Source organism: Macaca fascicularis, chromosome 19 (genome assembly GCF_037993035.2).
Source record: "Macaca fascicularis isolate 582-1 chromosome 19, T2T-MFA8v1.1".
NCBI classification, from domain to species: domain Eukaryota; kingdom Metazoa; phylum Chordata; class Mammalia; order Primates; family Cercopithecidae; genus Macaca; species Macaca fascicularis.
In genome coordinates this window covers 2215146-2238612 of record NC_088393.1, presented here as the reverse complement: position 1 = coordinate 2238612, position 23467 = coordinate 2215146, and the positions used below count along the sequence as shown (strand labels likewise).

The window sequence follows — 23467 nt, the reverse complement described above, 5'->3', positions numbered from 1 at the left end:
ATCTAAATGAGGCATATGAATATTCATTAGACTTGAAGATTAATATGCATAATTATGCAAATCAGACAGCAATTAAACACCAATACTCCCCGGGGGGGAATGATTAACACAAAGGCACCGAAATAGAAGGATGCAATTTGAAAGAAGTTTCTGGTGCCCACGAGCAGGGAGGGCAGAGGGGTGGGGCGGAGGAGCGGAGCTGGGTCCCGCAGCCTGCCGTGTGGAGTCCGCGTGGGGAGAACAGCCTGAGGTTGGGCCTGTCACAGACAGCAGCGCTGGGCTGGGTACCCCAGGCCTGGCTCTTGGGAAGCCCCTGGACTTGAGAGTTGGACATGGACACCCCAAGCCCTTTAAAAGTAGGGCCCGTTTGTAATTCGTTTATGGAGAGGGAAACCAAGGCAGGGCAGTGGCCCCGTGGCCAAGCTGAGGAGGCCCAGGGCTGCTCCTGCTTCTCCAAGGGTGTGCTCTGTGGCCCCCGATGGAAGGGGAAAGGATCCAAGCAGGCGCGCCCTGCCCAGGGCAGAAGATTCTGGAGTCCTGGGCGTTGCCTGCGAGTGTTCTGAGAGATAAGGGCCCCGCCCGCCCCGCCCTGGGACCAAGGTCCTCATCCCGTCCCTTGCTGCACCGGCAACTCCTGCCCCACGCGGGCCTCCGGTGGCACTGGGCTTGTTCCGGGTGACGAGATTCGGCGCCACCCTCACGGGCTGCCAGTCTCCTGCCCAGTGGGGGGGCCTCTGCTGCTGCTTCAGCAAAGGGCAGCCCCACCTCCCACACTGGCAGTTGGGGACAGGGAGACCCTGGGCCCCCCCAGAGTGCATGGTTCAGCTTCCACACCCTCATGCTCTCATGAGCCTTTCTTGCCGGGTCGGAAGCATCTGCATCTGACACAGACCCCAGCCCACGTAGTCAGGGCTGGGCCAGAGGGAAGGACTTGGGACTGATGGGGAGGAAGCTCGGCGTGAGAGCGAGGTCTCTGCCCAAGGAGGGCATGATGGCTGGGGCTTCAGTGGGTGGGTAGGAGTTTGCCAGCAGAGAGCCAATGGAAGAGTTATTCAAGTTTATGGACCTGTGAATGCTCCGAGTCCCAGGGTGTCTGGGTGTTAACTGCTGACTGGTGTCCTCATGAGTCAGACGGGGTGAGCCTGGGTTAGGAAGGGTTCCACAAGCTCCCTGGGTCCGCTGAGGCTTGCCCCTGAGATGACAGAAACCGAAGCTTTCAGAGCTGGGCAGGCGTGAGGGTGACTTGTAACTCTCTCTGTCCTGCCTGCAGGTCTTGAGGACCGGCCCAGCTCAGGTTCCTGGGGCAGCGGCGACCAGAACAGCTCCTCCTTTGACCCCAGCCGGGTAGGAGCCCCCATGAGGCCTGAGACCCTGAGTTTCCTGTCCCCAGAGTGGGGGGCGGGCGGTGTGGGGAAACAGACTGAGAGAAGGGGCCAGTCTTCCAGGGGTTTGGACCAGGAGACGTGGGTTTGAGTCCTGCCTCTCCAGCTGTAATATGGGGGTAGGGGGCGGATTGTGGAGCCCCAGCACCTCTCATCCCCACCCCGTCTCCCCTAGACCTTCAGCGAGGGCACCCACTTCACTGAGTCGCACAGCAGCCTCTCTTCATCCACATTCCTGGGACCGGGACTGGGAGGTGAGTGCCCGGCCTGGTGCGGTCCCTCTGCCGTGCACAGCTGTGCAGACGTGGGCCTTGGCGTGGTCAGTGCACGCACAGTGCCAGGCAGGTCCCCGGTGTTCACCCAGAGGGTGTCGGACTGCCAAAGCCTCTGCCCGTCCTGGGAGCAGCTGCGGGAGGTGCAGGGGACGCAGCCTGGACTCCCTGGCACGGCGCTCTGCGACTCGGCTTCCCCGCCTGAGTGTAGAGGCAGGGAGGCTGTTCCAGACCCCACTTCCTGGATTTCTTCCTCCTGCTTCCCGGGGAGGGGCCAGCGGGGCCAGCCTGTGCCCGCTGGGAAGTTCTGGAGACTCGGGAAGGCGGCCAGCGTGTGCGGTGGTCAGAGCCTGTGCCCTTCCGCAGACCGCCCGCCCTCTCTCCCTGGGTGGCCCTCCTGTTAACTGAGAGAATCGTGACTCAGGCCGGGCGCGGTGGCTCATGCTTGTAATCCCAGCACTTTGGGAGACCGAGGTGAGTGGATCACCTGAGGTCAGGAGTTTGAGACCAGCCTGGCCAACATGGTAAAACCCTGCCTCTACCAAAAATACAAAAATTAGCCGGGCATGGTGTTGGGCACTTGTAGTGCCAACTACTCAGGGGGCCGAGGCAGGAGAATTGTTTGAACCCGGGAGGTGGAGGCTGCAGTGAGCCGAGATCACGTCATTGCACTCCAGCCTGGGTGACGCAGTGAGATTCCATCTCAAAAAAAAAAAAAAAGAATGACGACTCAGGTCAGGTATCTGGTCCCACCCCACCACGGAACCGGGGCAAGCACCATCCTCTTCTGAGCCTCAGTTTCCCCACTGTAGGAAAGGGACCTTCTCTGAGGGAGAACCTTCTCGGAGGGAGGCGGGTGAGGACTGGCCCAGCTCTGCAGGCCCTGCCAAATGCCAGGTGGGGGTTGGTGCCTGGTCCTGTGACTATCCCAGCCTCAGTGCAGGCCCACCCGTGCTGCAGGGGAACGAACCGATGCTTGGGAAGAGCACCTGGCCGAGGGTCTGTGGCTGGGTGGGGCTGACCTGGGGCTGTGGCTGGCATGGTGTCCTGTGTGCCGTCCCTCCTGCGGGTGACCCAGGAAATCCCCCGAGCTTTACATCCTCCACCTCCTGCGGGAGTGGCAAGTCCTGTGCCCCGGGGTTCGGGGGGCTTAGGCAGGGGTCTTGCGGGGGTCTTGCTGCGTGGGGGACTAGCAAGGGGCTCGGGGTCCCGCTGTCGTGGTCAGCCTCCTGCCCCAGTGCCTCCGCTGTGGAATTTGTGGTTTCGTCCCTCAGTCATCCTGGGAGGCGGGATCCTTCCCGGTCTCTGGAAGCCGACAGTTTGAGGGGGGTTTCCTCGTGGTTTTCGTGGTGCGGTGGGGGCATGCGCTGCTCAGAAGCCGGGAGCTGCAGAGCGCTGGACCTGTTGCAGGGCCTGGGTGCGCACCGTGTACCCCTCAGCATTGTTGGCCAGGGGGGAAACTGAGGCCCGAAGGACTTCGGGGGACCCAGCCTTTTCTCTGGACCCTGAAGGGCAGCCCCTGGTTCTGCCGCACAGCGGGGCAGGGGTGGTCCTGTCTCACTTTGCCCGGCCTAGGACTTGGAACACAGTAGAGTCGGTTGGTGTCATGAGTAGGAAGCGAATAGTGTGAAGGTGCGGGCGGGTGTGCTTGAGGGCCCACCACCTGCCACATGCGATTTCTGCCCATTCCCCACACGGGGTAGGTGGGGTCTGGCCCCGGCCCCCCCTGCCCTGGGTGGCCCCTGCACCCGGAAGGGCCGGTTCCCCACTGGCTGTTCCTTCTTCCCGGCCTCTTCCTCATGTCCCCAGTGGCCCCAGGGTGGGCAGGGCTGACGCGGGCAGTTCCCACGGCCCAGCCAGCAGTGCCCCGACCCCAGCCATGTCCCACCTGCCTCCCCCACGGGTGGGGCCTGGGCCATAGCCAAGCAGCTTGGAGAGGACAGGTGGGGGTCCCAGGGAGGCATGTGGGGGCATAACCTCAGGCTCCTCTGGCCTCAGTTTTCTCACCCGAGTTGCTGAGCAAGCAGCTCCTGTAGCCGGGTGTGGCCTGTGGAGTGGGTCGTGGCTGTCATTTTCCCCATGTCCCCAGGGTCACCAAGATGAGGAAATGGGAGGCAAAAAACAGTAGCATTTGTTCCAGGAGTTGGGATATCATTGAACTTTTAAAATTCAAAAACTGGAGAACTTTTTCCTGGTTCGAGAATAACGTACATTAGTCAGTTGCGCTTTTCAGCCCCTGACAGCAGCCTCAGTCACATTCTGTGCCCAGTGTCAGCTAGAAGGGGATTTAAGTGGCTCAGGTGCTGAGTAATCGGGTGCCTGCTTCAGGCGAGGCTGGATCCAGGCGTCTCTGCAGCAGCCCCAGGCCCTCCACACTGGGGGCTCACCCAGGCAGTCTATCCCCTCTGTAGCCCAGGCCTTCCATGCTGGGGGCTCACCCCGGCCAGCCGTACCCCTCTGTAGCCCCCCAGGCCCTCCATGCTGGGGGCTTGTCCCGGCCAGCCGTCCCCTCTGTAGCCCAGGCCCTCCATGCTGGGGGCTTGCCCTGGCCAGCTGTTTCCCTCTGTAGACCCCCAGGCCCTCCATGCTGGGGGCTCACCCTGGCCAGCCGTCCTCTCTGTAGCCCCCCAGGCCCTCCATGCTGGGGGCTCGCCCCGGCCAGCCGTCCCCCTCTGTAGCCCCAAGGCCTCACCTGCCCATTGTCACTGAGCACCCCAGGGAGGTGCTTACTGGCGGAGCGCAGGTCACATGCTCATTTGTGAGTGAACCCTGGCCTGAAGGCTGCATGCTGGGCACTTTGGGGGAGCCTGTGCCAGGGGAACCCAGGGACCCGTGCGCTGAACCTGATGCTGTGTGCACAGGCCCCGGGGCTCCCGCCAGGGCCCCCAGGCCTGTCCCCTGGGACAGACAAATGCCTCTGAGCTCAGCACCCCAGGGCATCAGCCCCTCAACGCCTGGAACAGAGGAAACAGGCTCAGGAAGGGCAGGGTCCTGGCCAGCAGGAAGCACGGCCCCGGCAAGCTCTGCTGTCCCCTTCCCACCCCCCCCATGCAGGGCTTATGTGGGCTGCAAACACTCAGTGTTGACGCCAAAATCATCGGGGACCCCTTCTTGTCCCCAAGCCTGTCGCTGGTGGGCAGGAGACAGGCACACCGAGGGCAGGGCTCTGTGGGAGACGGGCACACTGGGGTCAGGGCTCCCTGAAACGGGCACATTGGGGTCAGGCTTTGCCAGCGTCCTGCCACGGTGCTCTCAGTCGTGTGCACGTACTGAGAGCCTTTGTATGTGGACACATGTCAGGCATTCGGGGGGCCCTCAGGATGCTCCTTGGGGTCACCTCCCACTAACCTTCCTTCTCCCCTTGCAGGCAAGAGCGGCGAGCGGGGTGCCTATGCCTCCTTTGGGAGAGACGCAGGCGTGGGCGGCCTGACTCAGGTGAGGGGCTCAGGCCGGCCTGGGGGGTATTTTAATTGTAAACAAATGTGTCACCCACCCTCGCTGATCTGCAGAAGCTCTCCTGGCTCAGCCAGCTTCTGTTTGCTTCCTGATAGCAATGAAACCAGGCTGGGCCTGGGCCAGGGTGGGCTGGGTGGGTGTGGACCGGGAGGAGTGGGGAAGCAGGTGAGGACCAGGGAGGCCAAGGCCTGTGGGACTGCCATGCTCAGCTGGAGGGGCTCCGTTGCCCGCCCACCTGAGTGGCAGGTAGGAAAACAGGCCACGCAGCAGGCCTTTGCAGGTGTGAACCCCCTGGGGAGCCAAAATCCTCACCCATGCTGGCCCTGGTTGTGAGGCTGGGGGCGGGGATGTTGGGGGCTGTGACCAGGGGTCACAGGGGTCCCGCGCAGCCTCCAGTCCTGGGCACTCCCAGGGTTCCTCCCTCATCCCAGGACTTCGTCTCTGTCCTTGCCCTCAGGTCCTGGCCCTTGGTGGGGCTCGGCCTTGTCACAGATGGGGCCATCTGTGTGCTCTCTGTGCCCAAGTCAGAACAGCAGCAGCCACCGTGATGGAGGGCCAGCCGGGTACCAGGCTCTGTGCCAGGGGTACACTCGTGTTTCCCCAGTCAGTCCCCACGAGGGGCCCCGGCCTACGTGCCCGTTTTACAGACAGGAATACACAGGTCCGGGGCTCCGCATCCGAGAAGCAGAACTAGGTCTCGGGCCCTGCTCTCTGGCGTTCCCTGGTGACTCATCGAGCCCCGCGATAGCCACACAGGATGCAGGCTCAGGACAGGCTGGGCCTCGGGAGAAGGCCCTGTCCTGGGCACTGGGCCATCCCATGGGACCACTGGATGATGATAGAGCAGATGAAATGCAGGAGTCGGTTCCGGGACCCGGCTCAGGGTGGCCCTGGCTCCCCAGGAAGAAAGCCCATTTCACACAAACACATACAGAATCCAACCGAGGGTTTTATTTTATTTTATTTTATTTTTTTGAGACGGAGTCTTGCGCTGTCGCCCAGGCTGGAGTACAGTGGCCGGATCTCAGCTCACTGCAAGCTCCGCCTCCCGGGTTCACGCCATTCTCCTGCCTCAGCCTCCTGAGTAGCTGGGACTAGAGGCGCCGCTACCTCGCCCGGCTAGTTTTTTGTATTTTTTAGTAGAGATGGGGTTTCACTGTGTTAGCCAGGATGGTCTCCATCTCCTGACCTCGTGATCCGCCCGTCTCGGCCTCCCAAAGTGCTGGGATTACAGGCTCGAGCCACCGCGCCCGGCCCCAACCGAGGGTTTTACAAAACAAAACCAAAAAGATAGGAAGCAGCCGGGTGCACAGACGCTGAGCCACGCAGCTTTGTACGTTCGCGTCTCAGAATCCAGGGAGCAGCCCCTTGGGTTAGCCGCGCTGGCCTCTGTTTCTCAGTCTTTCGTTCTTTGTGAAGACAGCAGTGTGGGTTGCGGTCAGTCTTAAGTCGGAGAAACACGGCAGGTGTCAGACAAACTCCGCGAGCAGGCGGAAGGGGCACCGCCCACCGAGGGGCGGGTCCGAGCGGCCTCGGCCTTTGCAATTTTTTCTTGAATGGAACAGCTTGGGGTCTGGATGCCAGCCCGGCGCTTCCTGACCACCCGCTCCCCACCAGGCTGGCTTCCTGTCGGGCGAGCTGGCGCTCAGCAGCTCCGGGCCCCTGTCCCCTTCGGGCATGAAGGGGACCTCCCAGTACTACCCCTCCTACTCTGGCAGCTCCCGGCGGAGAGCGGCGGACGGCAGCCTAGGTGAGCGGGGTCTGGCCAGGGCGTCGGGGGCTGCGGGGAAGGGGCCTACAAAGGGAGGTGGGGGGCCCCCGTTAGCTGAGGGCACCAGAGGGAGCACACCCTGCACCTTCCAGGTTCTGGCTGGATGCCAGGCGCTTGGGCTGTGGGAGGGGTGGACGGTGATGGGGGACGAGGCCGGGGCAGGCGGGGGCTCGTTACTCCCGGTGGCCCTGGCCCATGAGGCTGCCACATAACCGTTGTGGCAAAACCTGCAACGACTTGTGCACGGGGCTGATAGATTGTTCCTGTGACATGTCCAGGGAGAGGTTCCTACGAGCCTCTGGTCCCGCGGTTCCTGTGGCTGATGGGTGCGGGCTCTGTGCATGTGGTTTCTGTGTAAGACGCCTCACGAGGTGCATCGTGGTTCCTCTACACTGAGCCCTGCTGCTCACGCCTGAGCAGAACGTGCACGCCTGGGCATCCCCTGCAAGGCGCATCACAGCCTTCTGGGCTCAGGAGCACTGGACGGCACCTCGAACTACCCGGCGCCCATTCCACGCAGTGCACTTGCCAGGCGTGGTGGCACTCACCTGGGTCCACGCAGCGCACTCGCCAGGCGTGGTGGCACTCACCTGGGTCCACGCAGCGCACTCGCCAGGCGTGGTGGCACTCACCTGGGTCCACGCAGCGCACTCGCCAGGCGTGGTGGCACTCACCTGGGTCCACGCAGCGCACTCGCCAGGCGTGGTGGCACTCACCTGGGTCCACGCAGCGCACTCGCCAGGCGTGGTGGCACTCACCTGGGTCCACGCAGCGCACTCGCCAGGCGTGGTGGCACTCACCTGGGTCCACGCAGCGCACTCGCCAGGTGTGGTGGCACTCACCTGGGTCCACGCAGCGCACTCACCTGGTGTGGTGGCACTCACCTGGTGTCCCAGCTACCCTGGAGGCCGAGACAGGAGGATCACTTGAGGCCAAGAGTTGGAAACCATTCTGGGCAACATAGGGAGATCCCACGTTTGCAAAAACTTTTAAAAATTAGTTGAGCATGGTGGCACACGCTTGTGGTCCCAGCTACTCAGGAGGCTGAGGCAGGAGGATGGTTTGACCCTGGGAGTTCGAGGCTGCAGTAAGCTGCGATCGCACCATTGCACTCCAGCCTGAGCAACAGTGCAAGACCCTGCCTGAAAAAAATAAGCGTGAGATCACCCACAAAAAGCACAAAAACGTAAAAACTTGTGGCTCTGAATACACCAAGGACAGGAGCCCTGTGATGCGGGAGGCGGCCTTTGTTCCGCTTTGGCTGGGCACGTGTGCGTGGGCAGCTCGACCTTTTTCCGCTCTGCCCATGTCCGCGAGTGATCGGGAAGGCGCCTGAGTGCTGATTTCCGGGTTATGGATTTTGTCCCACAGGCGGGTTTGCAAACAGCAGCCCCGAGTGGTGAGGCCTGACTGCGTGTCATAGTCGGGGCCATCTTGGAAGGAGGGTGGGGTCACGGGGCTTCTCAGCAGAGCCTTCGCTCAGGACCCATCAACTCCTCGTTTTCCGAACTGCGCATCGCAGGAGAAAACCGTCATGGTTCTTCTACATTTTTGGAGCCATGTAGATAGACCCGAGATTTTTTGTTGTTGTCGTTGTGTTTTTGAGACGGGGTCTCACTTTGTCACCCGGGCTGGAGTGCAGTGGCACGATCTCGGCTCACTGCAATCTCCGCCTCCCAGGTTCAAGTGATTCTCCTGCCTCAGCCTCCCAAGTAGCTGGAATTACAGGCGCCCGCCACCACGCCCGGCCACTTTTTGTATTTTTAGTAGAGACGGGGTTTCACTGTGTTGGCCAGGATGGTTTTCATCTCTTGACCTCATGATCCGCCTGCCTTGGCCTCCCAAAGTCCTGGGATTACAGGTGTGAGGCACTGTGTCCGGCTGACCCGAGGTTTTTTATTTATGAAACGGGAATTCTGAGGGTCTCTCCTCCAGGGTGCAGGGCAGGGGCTGTTCTCATGGCCGGTGGCCGGTTCTCACCCTTTTCGCTCCTAACAGACACGCAGCCCAAGAAGGTCCGGAAGGTCCCGCCGGGTCTCCCATCCTCGGTGAGTCGCACAAGGGAGAAGGGACCCCACAGTTCGTCAGCGGCAGTGCCAGGCCCCATGTCCTGGCAAAGCTTGGGAACACACATGGGGGGTGGGCCGTGAGTGAACAGGTCCCCCGCGGTTTCTGAGCCAAGATCTGCCCCAAGGCCCGAGCTCTGACAGGAGGCCGCTTCCAAGGGAAGGCAGGGAGCTCATTCCCTAGGTCCAGCCTCTGTCTTGTTCTGAGAGAAAGGCGGTTCTGGTGTCTGAGGCCCCTTTAGAAAGGGCACAATTGGGCCGGGTGTGGTGACTCACGCCTGTCATACCAGCACTTTAGGAGGCCGAGGCGGGCAGATCACCTTAGGTCAGGAGTTCGAGACCAGCCTGGCCAACATGGTGAAACCCCGTCTCTACTAAAAATACACAAATTAGCCGGGCGTGGTGGCTGACGCCTGTAATCCCAGCTACTTGGGATGCTGAGGCAGGAGAATTGTTTGATACCAGGAGGTGGAGGTTGCAGTGAGCCAAGATTGTGCCACTGTACTCCAGCCTGAGCAACAGAGTGAGACTCCCTCTCAAAAAAAAAAAGGTGGGGGCGTGCACAGTTGGGGCTCCCTGTTACGTCCTCGTGGGTTCAGGCTGTCCTGCATCCCTGCCTCCCTGCCAGGCCCCGCAGATGGTCTAGGCTGCTGTGCCACACTCCTGCGGTCTCATCTCACTGGAGGGGGCGGCAATTTGCTGATTCCCCGGCTCAGTAACTACCAACCACCCTCTGCCCAGCCCGCGTGCTGGCCCCAAGAGCCCTGGGCATACGTCTCCTCTCCCCTCGGGCTGACCAGCTCCCCACAGGCCCGGGTTTAGGGTTAGAGTCAGGCTGGTTTCCCAGGCCAAAAGTGTGTTCAGGCTCTGCTCCCAACAGTACCGCTCCCCTCCTTCCCCGGGACACACTTTCTCTGCCCTGAAACCGCCCCCCAGTGTCTTACAACATCAGGCCCACCCAGCACACTTTCTGCTGCGGCACAGGGGCAAACGTTACCAACTGGCCCCAGCCCCACAGTCCAGGCAGTGCCAGCCAGTCAGAGTTGGCACTAATCACAGATCCCTCTTCCTGTTACTTTAGCCAAAGATGAATGTTGCTCTGGGGCTGGAGGATTGATTCCAGCTGGGGAACAAGGGAGAAGAATGGGATGGGGGTGTTGGAGCTGGGGTTTTGACGGATCAATAGGTGTTTTTTGGATTAAGGAGGAAAAAGGCTTAGTAGGCAGAGCCAGATCCAAGTCCTCAGGTACAAAGGTCAGAAGTTCAGGGAGGCAGGAGGTGGGGGCTGGAAAAGGAGCAGGAGAGAGAGAGACAAGGACACCGTAAGAACCTCAGACTGGGCTAAGGGGCTGGGATTTACCCAAAACGGGGGTGGTTTTACAGGGAAGGGAAACAGGGTGGTAAATGTGCTACCAGGAGAGGGGACAGGAGGCCAGGCTTAGTGAGGCCTGCAAGGTGTGTGGGCTGATGGACCCCGTGCAGCCCCTCCGTCCTGACTGTGCACCCCCCACTACCCACCCGCCCACAGGTGTACCCACCCAGCTCAGGTGAGGACTACGGCAGGGATGCCGCCGCCTACCCGTCCGCCAAGACCCCCAGCAGCGCCTATCCCGCCCCCTTCTACATGGCAGGTACACGGCGGCAGGGGGCTCGCCAGGGATGGGGGGGCAGGGCCAGGGTTCCCCACCCGGCCCCCGCCTTACCAGTCCCTCCACAGATGGCAGCCTGCACCCCTCAGCCGAGCTGTGGAGTCCCCCGGGCCAGGCAGCCTTCGGGCCCATGCTGGGTGGGGGCTCATCCCCCCTGCCCCTCCCGCCTGGCAGCGGCGCCGTGGGCAGCAGTGGAAGCAGCAGCACGTTTGCTGGCCTGCACCAGCACGAGCGCATGGTAGGGCCCGGGGCAGGGGACGGGGTGGGTGGAGGGTAGCAGTGCCTCATCTAATCCACCCTCCTCCTGCCCGGCCCCCAGGGCTACCAGCTGCACGGAGCAGAGGTGAACGGTGGGCTCCCAGCTGCATCCTCCTTCTCCTCGGCCCCCGGAGCCACGTACGGTGGCGTCTCCAGCCACACGCCGCCTGTCAGCGGGGCCGACAGCCTTCTGGGTATGGCCATTCCCTGGGATGCGGCCTCTCCCAGGGGACACTGAGCTCCAGGCAGGGCCTGGGTGGGCTCAGTTGGGGGCTGGCGAGGACTCCACGGGGGGGCGCAGGCACGTTTGCTGACCCTGAGAGCGAGCTGTCGTCAGTTCACGTTGTCCGCTGTCGGTAGGGCCTGCCGCGTGCACTGGGCTTGGGATGTCTGGAAACAGCTCTTTAAGGCGCGGCTTTCCCGCCGTACAGCTGGGAAACAGGCTCAGAGCGGGACACCCAGGCTTGGAGAGGGGCTCGCTCACCCAGGGTCCCCTGCCAGTGGCCTATCCCCAGTGCATCACCCCTGCGGAGGCCGGTTCCGGGGGGTCAGACAGAAACCGGAGCCGAGTCAGGCTGCTCTCCCCAGCGCAGTGGTGTCTGTGCGGGACGGCGGGACGCAGGAGAGCTTGCCGTCGGTGGCGGCACCCAGGCTGGGCTGCGTGGGCCTCACCTCTCTCCACCCACAGGCTCCCGAGGGACCACAGCCGGCAGCTCCGGGGATGCCCTCGGGAAAGCACTGGCCTCGGTGAGGCGTGGGGCACGGGGGGTGAGGCGTGGGGCACGGGGGGTGAGGCGTGGGGCACGGGGGTGGCCAGGCAAGTGGCCCGAGAGGCCGTCCCCTGATCTCCCGTCTCGTCTCTCCCGGTCCTACTCGCAGATCTACTCCCCGGATCACTCAAGCAATAACTTCTCGTCCAGCCCTTCCACCCCCGTGGGCTCCCCTCAGGGCCTGGCAGGTCTGTGAGGGTTTGGGGGGACGGGGGAGGCTGCTTCTGGTGCCTGCTCGTTGCTGGGATGGGCAGGCAGGTGGGAAGGGAGCAGCTCACCCCCAGGGGCCTGTGGCATCTCTGGTCGGGAACTGACAGTGGAAGGAAATCCCTCGTGGGCTTGTGTTCCACTGGGCAATCCAGGAAGGCCGCCTGGTGGAGGCAGTCTCCAAGCCAGCCCTCCAAAGCTATGGCGCATAACCAGGCAGTGAGGGAGGGCTGGGAGGTGGCGTCCGGGTTAGGTCACAGCACAGGCAAAGCCAGGAGGCAGAACCTGGCAGTTCACGCAGCATGAACATGAGGGGACACTGGCGTGCCCAGCAGCTCCCAGATGTGATGGGGCCAGCGGCGCCAGGGCTGTGGCCTGGACTCTAGAACATGTGCATGTTGCTATTTGCTCACCCACCGGGTATTTATTAGATACTGGCTGTTTACCCTTTGCGGGACTCTGGCCCGGGGGGCAGACCCTCTTATCCCTGTGAGGATGTGCCTGCTTATTGGCAGGGGGTGGGGGGCAGGTGCAGGCGGAGTGGGAGTGAGAGCTGGAGGTTTCCAGAAGGTCTGGGTGGTTAAAAACACCCGTGAGTCCTCACCTCTGCCCCATGGGAAGCGCCAGGAGCCCTCACTTCACCTGGGCCTGTCTGGTCCCACCTGGAACTTGCCACTTCCCTGCCTGCTGCTGGAGCCCGGAGTGGGTCAGCCAGGGTGGGGCGGCATGGGGAGGAGCCCCGGCTGTGTGCTGCCGCTTTACCCCCTGGGGTGGGGGGTTGGATTTTGTAGATGGGGAAACAGGCTCAGATGGGAACGGCAGTATCCACTGGGCACCCGGCATCCCTGCCTGGCGGGGCTGAGAGCTGCTTTGCGTCGGTGTGGGGTGCCCCGGAATGGCCGTCGTGGGCATCACCAGAGGCTGGACAGGCGGTTCATGAATCCCTCCCCACAGGCATCAGGCCGTGCTCACACCCTGCCCCTTGCACCCCATTCACATGCCCCCACCCCCTTCCAGGGACGTCGCAGTGGCCTCGAGCAGGAGCCCCCGGTGCCTTATCGCCCAGCTACGACGGGGGTCTCCACGGCCTGGTGAGCGCCCACCCCGCCCTGCCCCGCCCCGCCCCGCCCCGCCCCACCTTTCCCTGGCAGAATGTGCAGGACAGATGCCCCTTGAGAAGGAGAAACGTTTTAGTTAATCTCTCGTAAATAAGTCCCAAGCTGCAGTTGAGGCCTCGTGGCCACCAAGGCACACACATTTTGAGCTGGTCCAAAACACAGCTTCTCGGGGAAGGGGAAGACAGGACCACCGGCCACCTGCATGCGGAAGGGACATGAATGGGGTCCTGTGGGGTCCCGCAGCCCGGGCCCGGGCCCCTCACCACCCATCCCCCACCCTGCAGCAGAGTAAGATAGAAGACCACCTGGACGAGGCCATCCACGTGCTCCGCAGCCACGCCGTGGGCACAGCCGGCGACATGCACACGCTGCTACCTGGCCACGGGGCGCTGGCCTCGGGTTTCGCCAGTCCCATGTCGCTGGGCGGGCGGCACGCAGGCCTGGTGAGCACCGGGCGAGGGTGGGGCTGGGCAGTGGGCAGGGACCTGGCTCCCCCTGACGCGCCCCTCTCCCACGCCTGCAGGTTGGAGGCGGACACCCTGAGGATGGCCTTGCAGGCAGCACCAGCCTCATGCACAATCACGCGGCCCTCCCCAGCCAGCCGGGCGCCCTCCCCGACCTCTCACGGCCTCCCGACTCCTACAGCGGTGAGCCCTTGAGCTTGGCACTGTCCAGTCTCTGGTTCCAGTTGGGGAAACTGAGGCACTCCCATGCTTGGAGTCAGGGTGGGAACCCAGGGCAGGTGCGGTCACCGTGGGGGTACCTGATGACACAGGCGCCCCAGTCAGCAATTTCAGGAGGGTGGGTGAGACCAGCGGGGCCAGCGTTGGCCCTGGGTGTGTGAGGTGGACGGCTCTGGGCTGCTTCTTCATCCGCCTGCTCCCACGTGCCATGTGCCTGCCAGTGTTTGGCACTGGGGAAGGGGGCAAGGGGTGCAGCAGGATGACCCTGCCTTGGAGAAGACAGACCAGGAGCTCGCTGTACAGCACAGGTGCCAGGGAGAATGAACGAAGTGGCCGGAGTGGGTTGGGGGTTTTGTATGGCTTTGAAGATGGTGGCCCTGGAGGCAACAAGGTGATGTTTGGGCAGCGTCTGGGAGGAGGTGAGAGTAGGCAAGTACCTGGAGGAGGAGGGTTTCAGGCAGAGGCCCTGGGGATGGACTGCTCCTGGGAGGAACAGCCAGGAGACCCATGGGGTTAGAGCAGAGTGAGGAGGGGGAGAGAGGGAAGGGGGAGGGCAGGGAGAGGAGGGCAGGTCAGGTCATGCAGGGCCCGACGGGCTACAGGGAGGACTTGGGATTTCACCATGAGAGAGGTGGCAGCCATGGAGGGCTGCAGGGTGAGGAGAGATGGGGCCTGACCCAGGTGCTCACAGACACCCTCTGGTGGCTGCTTGGAGGACAGACCATGAGTGGCACCCGGAGACCAGGGCAGAGGCCACAGGGCTGGTCCAGGGGCCTGGGAGGGGTGAGCAGCGGGTGGTCCCTGCATCTCCGGAAGGCGGGGCCCCCAGGATTTGTGACGGACCCGACTTGAGGTTGAGAGGAGGCAGTGTGGCTCTGGGATTTCTGGCCCGAGCTGTGGGTGACACTGGGGCTGGGAACCCCGTAAGGAAGGGGACAAAGGAACGGACTGGGGACAAATCTGGACCTGGGCCTGGGGATTGTTGAGCGTCTCAGACACCCATGAGAGACCCAGGAGAAGGCGGGGTCATTGTGGGCCCTGTCCTGGCCCCGTCTCCTCCACCATCCCAGGAATCCTGCGTGCCTTCCAGTCAGCCTTTCCAAGTACCTTGATTTTATCACCCCTAGGCCAGGGCATCTCACCCCAGCAGCTCTGCCCCCAGGGGACACTGGGTGATGCCTGGGGACAGCTGCAGTTGTCAGAGCTGAGGGGGGGCTCCTGGCATGGAGTGGGTGGGGACCAGGGATGCTGCTTACCACCCTGCAGTGCCCGGGACGACCCCGTCCCAGAGAAGGGTCCGGACCCACAGGTCAGCAGTGCCCGGGACGACCCCGTCTCAGAGAAGGGTCCGGACCCACAGGTCAGCAGTGCCCGGGACGACCCCGTCCCAGAGAAGGGTCCGGACCCACAGGTAGGCAGTGCCCAGGACGGACCCACAGGTCAGCAGTTTCCAGGGGTGGCCCCAAGCTTAGTCTTTTGCCTGCAGGTTCCCCTCTGGTTCTTTCCTGTCCTTCACTTCGTGTACTGAGGCCTGGGCTGGTCCTGGTGGCTGGTGTTGGCCAGTTGCACCAGAGTTCACTGTTGGGGGTGGGTGCATTTCTGAGGCTCCCCCTCAGGGTACGGGGGTCTTGGGTTTGGGAGCTGGTTTGCTCCATGTGCGCCCTGACTCTGATTCCTGGACTCCCCGATCCCGTGTTTTGGGGGTGGCCCAGGTCATGCTGAATGCAGAGTGGCCGCATGCGTTTGGGGTAGCTGTGTGCCCTTAAGCCACATGTTTTGCTGTTATTGTTCTTGAGCTTCACGAACACAGCATCCCGCTAGCATGTTCTTTACACCCCAAACATGGTTTGCTGGCTCATGTTGTGTATGGGGTACGTGTGTGGTGCAAGCGGCTGGGGTCTCATTTTGAGTGCACCATTGACCCTGGCCTGGGCGTGGGGCACTAAGCCATCCCAACATCATGCTTTCCTGCCAACCTGCTCATCAAAGGTGTGATACACCTGTCGTCAGTTCAGAGGAAAGACTGATGAATTATTTTCCATAGCGGCCAACTTGCCCTCCCACAGACAAAATTTTGAATGTTCAGGTCTCTCAACTTCGCTAGCTGACTGGGTATGAAAGGGTAGCGCATCACAGCCTTAATTTGCATTTCCTTAATGTCTTGATGTGCTGAAGCGGACTTCCATGTGTTTCTGGGCATGTGGTTTCATTGTCTATGAGATGCCTGTTTGAATACCTTGCTTATTTTTCTACTGAGCTCCTTTTTTTCTGTCCTTTCCCATTGATTTGTCAGAGGTTTTTGTATGTGTGGGATATCACCTCCTTGTTGGCTACGTCTGTGGAGGGTGTCTTCTGTTCTTTGGCAAATGCTTTTATTTGCCTGGTATCTTTGCTGATCAGGAACTCTCAACTTTGATAAAAGTTAAGCTTATTGATTTTTGTTTTTTCTTTTTTTTTTTGTTTTGAGACAGGGTCTCATCCTATCACACAGACAGAGGGCAGGGGCGTGATCACAGCTCACTGTAGCCATGACCCCTTGGCCTCAAGTGATCCTCCCACCTCAGCCTCCCAAAGTTTGGGATTACAGGCATGAGCGAGCCACTGTGACTAGCCTGTTGTGTTCTTTTAAAAGCAGCTCTTTGAGCACTTGCTTGGACAGCTCTTGGACTAAAATGAGAATGACACATATTAGCATAGCATCTGCAAAACATGACGTGGAAATTCCTGAAGTGTTCCAATTTTTTTTTTTTTTTTTTTTTTTGAGACGGAGTCTCGCTCTGTCACCCAGGCTGGAGTACAATGGTGCAATCTTGGCTCACTGCAACCTCCGCCTCCTGGGTTCAAGTGATTCTCCTGCCTCAACCTCCCAAGTAGCTGGGATTACAGGTACCCGCCACCACACCCGGCTAATTTTTTATATTTTTAGGAGAGACTGGGTTTCACCATGTTAGCCAGGATGTTCTTGATCTCCTGACCTCGTGATCCACCCACCTCGGCCTCCCAAAGTGCTGGGATTACAGGTGTGAGCCACCGTGCCTGGCCGAAGTGTTGCATATTTTTAAATCAATGATTGAAACAATTTCCTTTTCCAAAAAACCAGAGCATTCTTTTAGCATTTTAGGAGATTCCTGCCCCTGAGTTACTGCAGAATTTCTGCACACTTTGTTCCAAAGGTGGTAAAACTCTTTCCTTTTCACCTTCTGGTCCTTAATCTGTTTGACATTGGTAGCTACACATGGCGTGAGGTAGGGATCCAGTTCTGGTTGTTGGTTTTTTGTTTTTATTTTTGGCAAATACCTGGTTTTTCCAGGAAAGCCCAAGCCCCTCACCACAGGAGCACAGAGAGATATGTCATTGGCCCTGGAGGCCGATGCAGGCCCCTGACCCCAGGCCTGTTGCAGGGCTAGGGCGAGCAGGTGCCACGGCGGCCGCCGGCGAGATCAAGCGGGAGGAGAAGGAGGATGAGGAGAACACGTTGGCGGCTGACCACTCGGAGGAGGAGAAGAAGGAGCTGAAGGCCCCCCGGGCCCGGACCAGGTGCCAGCCCCCACCTCGGCCCTCCCCACCCCTACCCCATCAGGAAGCACATGTGCACAGGCCACACACACACTGCACCCACACCGGGAGGCCGTCGGCGGGCCCCACGCTCGTCCCCCAACCTCACTGTCTCCCTCTGGCCCCCTCCCGGCGCCCTCCCCCGTAGCCCAGACGAGGACGAGGACGACCTTCTCCCCCCAGAGCAGAAGGCCGAGCGGGAGAAGGAGCGCCGGGTGGCCAATAACGCCCGGGAGCGGCTGCGGGTCCGTGACATCAACGAGGCCTTTAAGGAGCTGGGGCGCATGTGCCAGCTGCACCTCAACAGCGAGAAGCCCCAGACCAAACTGCTCATCCTGCACCAGGCCGTCTCGGTCATCCTGAACTTGGAACAGCAAGTGCGAGGTCAGTGGGGGCGCGGGCCACCAGCGTCCCCGCAGCGCCACCTCCCTCGTGTTCCTGCCCTCGCTCTCCTTCCCTGCCCGCCTTCCTGGAGCCAGCCCTCCCTCTGCAGCAGTTGCCTCCTTGCAGTGACTGTGCCCTTCACCCCCCCTGACCGCACCGCCATGACTGTCCCCTCCTGACTGCTGGCCCTTCTCCCTGTTTGCCTCAGCATCTCCTCCACCGTGGGAGGACTGGACTCTTTCTAGACTCTTAGCCCTGCAGGCCTGGGCTCTGTGGCTCAGAACTACATCTCCCGGCTCCCAGGGCTCCCACCCGCCCTGGTCCTCCTTTTGCGGGAAGCCCAGAACCCAGCTCACAGAGGCCAGTGTCCCCCGAGCCCAGAGACAGGAGCTGGTGTGCAAACCACCCTGGCCCCTTCCCCTCGAGCAGATGCCACGCAAGGCCACATGAGCCCGTCCCCTGCCTCTGACTCAGTTTCCCAATCTGAAGGTGGGTGTTAATCACCCCATTTCCCAGGGCCAGGGGGATGAAGGATACGGACAGACCCTGCCCCCACCCCCGGATGTGAGCTGACTCCTTCCCCGCTGCTGGTGGCTGCTTCCTTAACTCCTTCCTCTCCTGGCCTGCACCCCGTTAACCCTTTCTCTCCTGCAGCACTGTTGCTGGGACCGGAGCCAGAGCCCCGGCCCGGCCCACCCACTGTCCCCTCAGCTCTAAGGTTTCTGAGTCTCCGCAGCCATGTGTGGCACGCCTCGCGCCCCCCAAGCCCGCCTCTCTGCTGTCTGCCTTCCGCTCTCCCCTCCATCCCGCCCGTCCGTCCCTTTGCTTCCCGTGGCAGCCCCTCCTCACCTCGCACTTGCTGCCCGAGCACCGGAGCGGCTGGGCTGCAGCCTCAGGGCGTTTCCTCCCCCAAAGCCCCCATCAGGGCTTGCGGGAAGAAACCAGACCCGGGAGCACGCAGCCCCTGGTCCTGTCAGTTTGGTCTGTGCGCTTGTCCTGGGCTCCAGGGGCCGCCCCCGCCACCTGGAGGGATCCCCTCAGGCCCCAAAGGCAGAGTGGGCAGGCAGGTGGGTGAGGCAGCCCCCTAGAGCCTAAGACAGGGCAGCAGGCATGCTGGGCACTGGGCCAGGCCTTTGCCCATTTCATCTTCACCACAACCCGCAGCAGTGGGTGCCTTGATGGGGACCGGCATCCCTTCTACTGAGCAGGAAGCCGGGGAACAGAGCCAGAGAACAGAGCGAGGTCACCCGTGCAGGGCCATGCAGCACGGAGGCCTGGGCCGGGACCCGCACCCCCACGGCGGCAGCAGCAGTGCCCGCTCGCCGGCTGCATGCTGCTTGGCAGGAGAGGGGGCTCAGCCTTGGGCCTGGCACAGAACAGGTGCTTGGAACTTCAGAGCTGCCACTGCGACCATTCACAGTGGCAGTGACAGCAGGGTTCCCGGAGGCCTCGGGAGCCAGTGTTCCCAGCCAGGGTCAGGTGCTACAGGGAAGCCTCATCTTGGGGCAGCCGGAGTTCACTGTAGGGGGCGGGCGCATTTCTGAGGCTCCCCCTCAGGGTGTGGGGATCTTGGGGGATGGGAGCTGGTGTGCTCCATATGAGCCCTGCCTCTGAGTCCTGGACTCCTTAGTCGTGGGTTTTTGGAGTGGCCTAGGCCTTTGCCTGCTGAGCCTGTGTCTTCAAGGCACCCTCTGTCCACAGTGGGTCTGGCCGGGCCTTGCTGTCCATCACCCCGCAAGCAGCTGCTCTGAACGGGGAAAGTCATCATCTTGGGAGGGAAAGAGAGAGAGAGGAGCAGGCACTGGGCCTCCCCTGTGCCCCACCCCCACCCCTAGCCCTGCCCTGGGGCCCACAGAGTGAGCAGGGTCAAGGGAGAAGCAGTTACCCAGTGAGGGCCCAGAGGGGGAAGCAGAGCCCCACCTCCCTCCACAGAAACGTCTGGGAACAGTCAGACCTTGGTTCTTCCCGGGTGTGACCACATCCACAGCCTCCCCTAGAGCTGAGTCTGAGGGCACTTGCACCTGGGCAGCCAGTCGCGCACACAGGCGCCCGCCATGGGTCTCTGCTGCATTCCAGGGAGCACATTCCCCACGCACACAGAGGAGCACATTTTCATGCATGTGACAACACACAGCAGCCTGTGAACCTTCAGTGCTGCCCACACCACCACCAGCCATGTGCTTGCACTGCTGTGCCCAACACCAGCCGTGTACCCTCACTGCTGCCCACACCAACACCAGCTGTGTACCTACACTGCTGTGCCCACACCAACACCAGCCGTGTGCCCGCACTGCTGTGCCCACACCAGCTATGTACCCGCACTGCTGCCCACACCAGCACAAACACAAGTAGCTGGATACCCTCTCCACAACCCAGCCCCGCCCTCCCACCCAGCCCTGGCCTGTCACTAACAGAGGCCTCGGTGCTGTGACCCAGCAGTACGGAGGAGGTGCTGTCCCTGGAGGAGAAAGACCTGAGGGACCGGGAGAGGCGCATGGCCAATAACGCGCGGGAGCGGGTGCGCGTGCGGGATATTAACGAGGCCTTCCGGGAGCTGGGGCGCATGTGCCAGATGCACCTCAAGTCGGACAAAGCGCAGACCAAGCTGCTCATCCTGCAGCAGGCCGTGCAGGTCATCCTGGGGCTGGAGCAGCAGGTGCGAGGTAGGCTCCCCGGCCAGGGCGGCCCCAGCACCCTCTCCCCTCCCCACACCCAGCAGCAGATGCCGGGGTCCTCCTGTGCTTGCCGGCCCTGGGCTCTGTCCGTGTCTCTCTTTGTGACTGGATTCAGACCCAGTGACGTTCCACAGACACCGTCTGATCCCACTGTCTTCTTTACAACCCCCCACCCCATCCCCCCAGCCTTCTCAAGGAAGGAGGTGAGAGCCGGAAATGCAGGAGACCACACGTGGAGCCCTGCCCCCATCCCGTCCTCCCCGACATCCTACCCCCCACTCCCACCTCACATCTTCCTCCTCCCGGGGACCGTCTCCCACAGAGCTCTCCTCCTCCCCCCAGAGCGGAACCTGAATCCCAAAGCAGCCTGTTTGAAACGGCGAGAAGAGGAAAAGGTGTCGGGCGTGGTCGGAGACCCCCAGATGGTGCTTTCAGCTGCCCACCCAGGCCTGAGCGAAGCCCACAACCCCGCCGGGCACATGTGAAAGGTATGCCTCCGTGGGACGAGCCACCCACTGAGCCCTGTGCGCTGGGCCCAGAACAACCACTCGAGACCCCAGGCTTCGTCCACGTCCACACCTCACACACCTGTTGTCAGCATCGAGCCAACACCAACCTGACGAGGTTCGGAGCGATGGGGGCGACCAAGGTGACGCCGGGTCCAGGAGCTCCCTGGGACCCTGGCCCACCCCTCCCTGGCCTCGCTCCCCCTGTCCTCGAATCTCAGCCATCGTGTCACCCTGTGACTTGCCCCGCGGATCCTGAAACTGCGTCTTGGCCCTGTTGCCTGGGCTGACAGGACCTTTTTTTTTTTTTTTTTTTTTCCCAGTAAGCAAAACCTGACAGCGAGCAACAAAACATACACTTTGTCAGAACAGAAAAAAATGCCTTAACTATAAAAAGTGGAGAAATGGAAACATATCACTCGAGGGGGATGCTGTGGAGACCTGGCTTATGCTTCAAAAGCCACCAGCAAATTGTGCCTAAGCCTAATATTTTTTTTAAGGAAAATAAAAAGAACATTAGTTATAAGATTTTTTTTTTTTTTTCTTCTTAATGTAGATGAAAATTAGCAAGGATGCTGCCTTTGGTCTCTGGTTTTTTTTTTAAGCTTTTTTTTTGCATATGTTTTGTAAGCAACAAATTTTTTTGTATGAAAGTCCCGTGTCTCTCGCTATTTCTGCTGCTGTTTCTAGACTGAGCATTGCATTTCCTGATCAACCAGATGATTAAACGTTGTATTAAAAAGACCCCGTGTAAACCTGAGCCCCCCCGCACCCCCCCCGGAAGCCACTGCACACAGAACGGGGACAGGTGGGGGTCTTTTGTTTTTTTGATGTTGGGGGTTCTCCTCTTGGTTTTGTCACGTGGACAGCGATGCGTGGGCGTTCCCTGATGAAGGCGCCTTGGGGCTTCCCTGCCGCATCCTCTCCCCTCAGGAAGGGGGCTGACCTGGGCTTGGGGGAAGGGACGTCAGCAAGGTGGCTCTGACCCAGGTGACCCTGCCAAGCAGCTCTGGCCCCCAGGGCTACTCCACACGATGTCCTCCCCAGGCCCCCATAAGCTGCTCTCCCTTGGAACCTGCACACCTCTCCGAAGCGGGGCATGTTGTTGGGACCAGTGACCCCTGGCATGGGGACCACACCCTGGAGCCGGGTGCTGGGGACCTTCCTGGACACCCTGTCCTTCACTCCTTTGCCCCAGGGACCCAGGCTCGTACTCTGAACTCTGAGGGGACGCGGCTCAGGAGCCAGCACAGGACACCCCCACCCTACCCCAGCATGTCCCCATTACACCAGAGGGCCATCGTGATGTAGACAGGATGCCAGGGCCCTGGCCGGTCTCCCGCAACGCTGGGAAGCATCCCTGGGCCTGGGGCCATACCTGCTGCCCTCCCTCTGTGGGGCCCAAGGGCAAGAGTGGCTGGAGCCGGGAGACTCTGCTGATCTGAGCCCCACGAAGGCCTTGGGCTGCGCAACCCGGCTGCAGAACCAGCAGGGTGGCCCCTCGGGCCCATCTGTGTCCTGTGTCCCAGCACCCAGGCCTCTCTCCAGGTCCCCTTTTCTGGTCTCTTGCCATGAGGGTAACCAGCTCTTCCCAGCTGTCTGGGGACTGTCTTGGGTTTAAAACTGCAAGTCTCCTGCCCTGAGATTCCGTTCACTTCCACACAAACTAGGGTGATGGTCACGGTGGCACCCAGGTGTGGGCTGGGCTAGCCGGGCACCTTCATGTGTTCTTCATGCCCCTCCCTGCACTGAGGCCTTGTGGACCCCCGGGCTGGCTGTGCTCACCCCGGCAGCAGGTCAGGTGTCTGCTCCTGTGCCACCCCTGAGACTCCCACCGTTACCCCCAGGAGAGCCTGGACTGCCTGACTCCCCTCCCCAGACTTGCTGGGGAGCCTGGGCCCCGTGGCAGATTCAAGGGAAACCGCGAGGCCAGCTCAAGGCCTGGGATCTGCCCCCAGTCCAGGCCAGGTGGAGTGGAGGGGCTGCCTGCCACTCCCCCTTCTCTGTGGTTCCCCCTGCGCCCTGGGGATTCGGTCTCTTAGGGAACCTGCCTCTGTCTCCCTCTTGTTTTGATCCCGGCCCTGCCCCTAGGTCTGGGTGGGCAGTGGCCCCGTAGCCTCTGGAACTGCGCGTCTGCATAGAATTTAAACGAGATTCACCTGGCGCCAGGAGGGAGAAACAGCAGTGTCGGGGAACCACAATTATGGGGGGGGGGTGTGCTCTGAGTGCCTCAAGATGGTTTTCAAAAAAATTTTTTTAAAGAAAATAATTTTATACGTGTCAACACAGCTGGCTGGATTATTGGGACTTTTAAACGATCCTCTTTAAAGTGGATTCAGAGACCTGTCCTGTATATAACAGCACTGTAGCAATAAATGTGACATTTTATAACGAAGCTCTGCAGTCCCTGGATTCTTTCTGGTGTCACGTGTTTAGGAAGGGAAGTGGGGGGCAGGGTCAGAGGTCTTGCCCTAAACTCTCGGCCCCTGACGTTCACCTTGGTGGGTGCAGCGAGGACTGTGGTCTGCCCTGTGCACTGGGCCTCCTCGAAGTCACTCCTCACTCTGAGGGGCCCGCAGCTCCCCTGGCAGCTGGGAACCTGCACCTGTACCCAGGGCTCCAGGCCACCTGGAAGCAGGATTGGCTTCCGGAGAAAAGCAACTCCCTGGGGGCTGCACTTGGGCGCATCCAGGACCTGTGGTCCTCCCAGCCCGA

The 23467-nt window shown here is 61.3% G+C and overlaps 1 protein-coding gene across 26 annotated transcripts in view; it reads left to right on the top strand.

The window, feature by feature from the left end:
• Positions 1-23147, top strand: part of TCF3 (transcription factor 3) — a 46091-nt gene extending 22944 nt beyond the window's left edge. For 2 of the 26 annotated variants that reach the window (XM_065535611.1, XM_074025252.1), the window contains 16 exons: positions 1271-1344; positions 1558-1636; positions 5022-5089; positions 6728-6860; positions 8880-8929; positions 10476-10578; positions 10665-10834; positions 10916-11048; positions 11543-11601; positions 11734-11812; positions 12849-12922; positions 13234-13392; positions 13473-13596; positions 17034-17169; positions 17336-17571; positions 20589-23147. In XM_065535611.1, coding sequence (XP_065391683.1) covers positions 1271-1344; positions 1558-1636; positions 5022-5089; positions 6728-6860; positions 8880-8929; positions 10476-10578; positions 10665-10834; positions 10916-11048; positions 11543-11601; positions 11734-11812; positions 12849-12922; positions 13234-13392; positions 13473-13596; positions 17034-17169; positions 17336-17571; positions 20589-20731 — 1820 coding nt within the window. In that variant the 3' untranslated portion in view covers positions 20732-23147. Of the gene's footprint in view, positions 1-1270; positions 1345-1557; positions 1637-1964; positions 2129-5021; positions 5090-6727; positions 6861-8879; positions 8930-10475; positions 10579-10664; positions 10835-10915; positions 11049-11542; positions 11602-11733; positions 11813-12848; positions 12923-13233; positions 13393-13472; positions 13597-17033; positions 17170-17335; positions 17572-20007; positions 20235-20588 lie in introns of those variants that run through there. The other 24 variants (XR_012428199.1, XR_012428198.1, XR_012428197.1 and 21 more) reach the window with 24 other exon arrangements.
• The last annotated feature ends 320 nt before the right edge of the window (positions 23148-23467 follow it).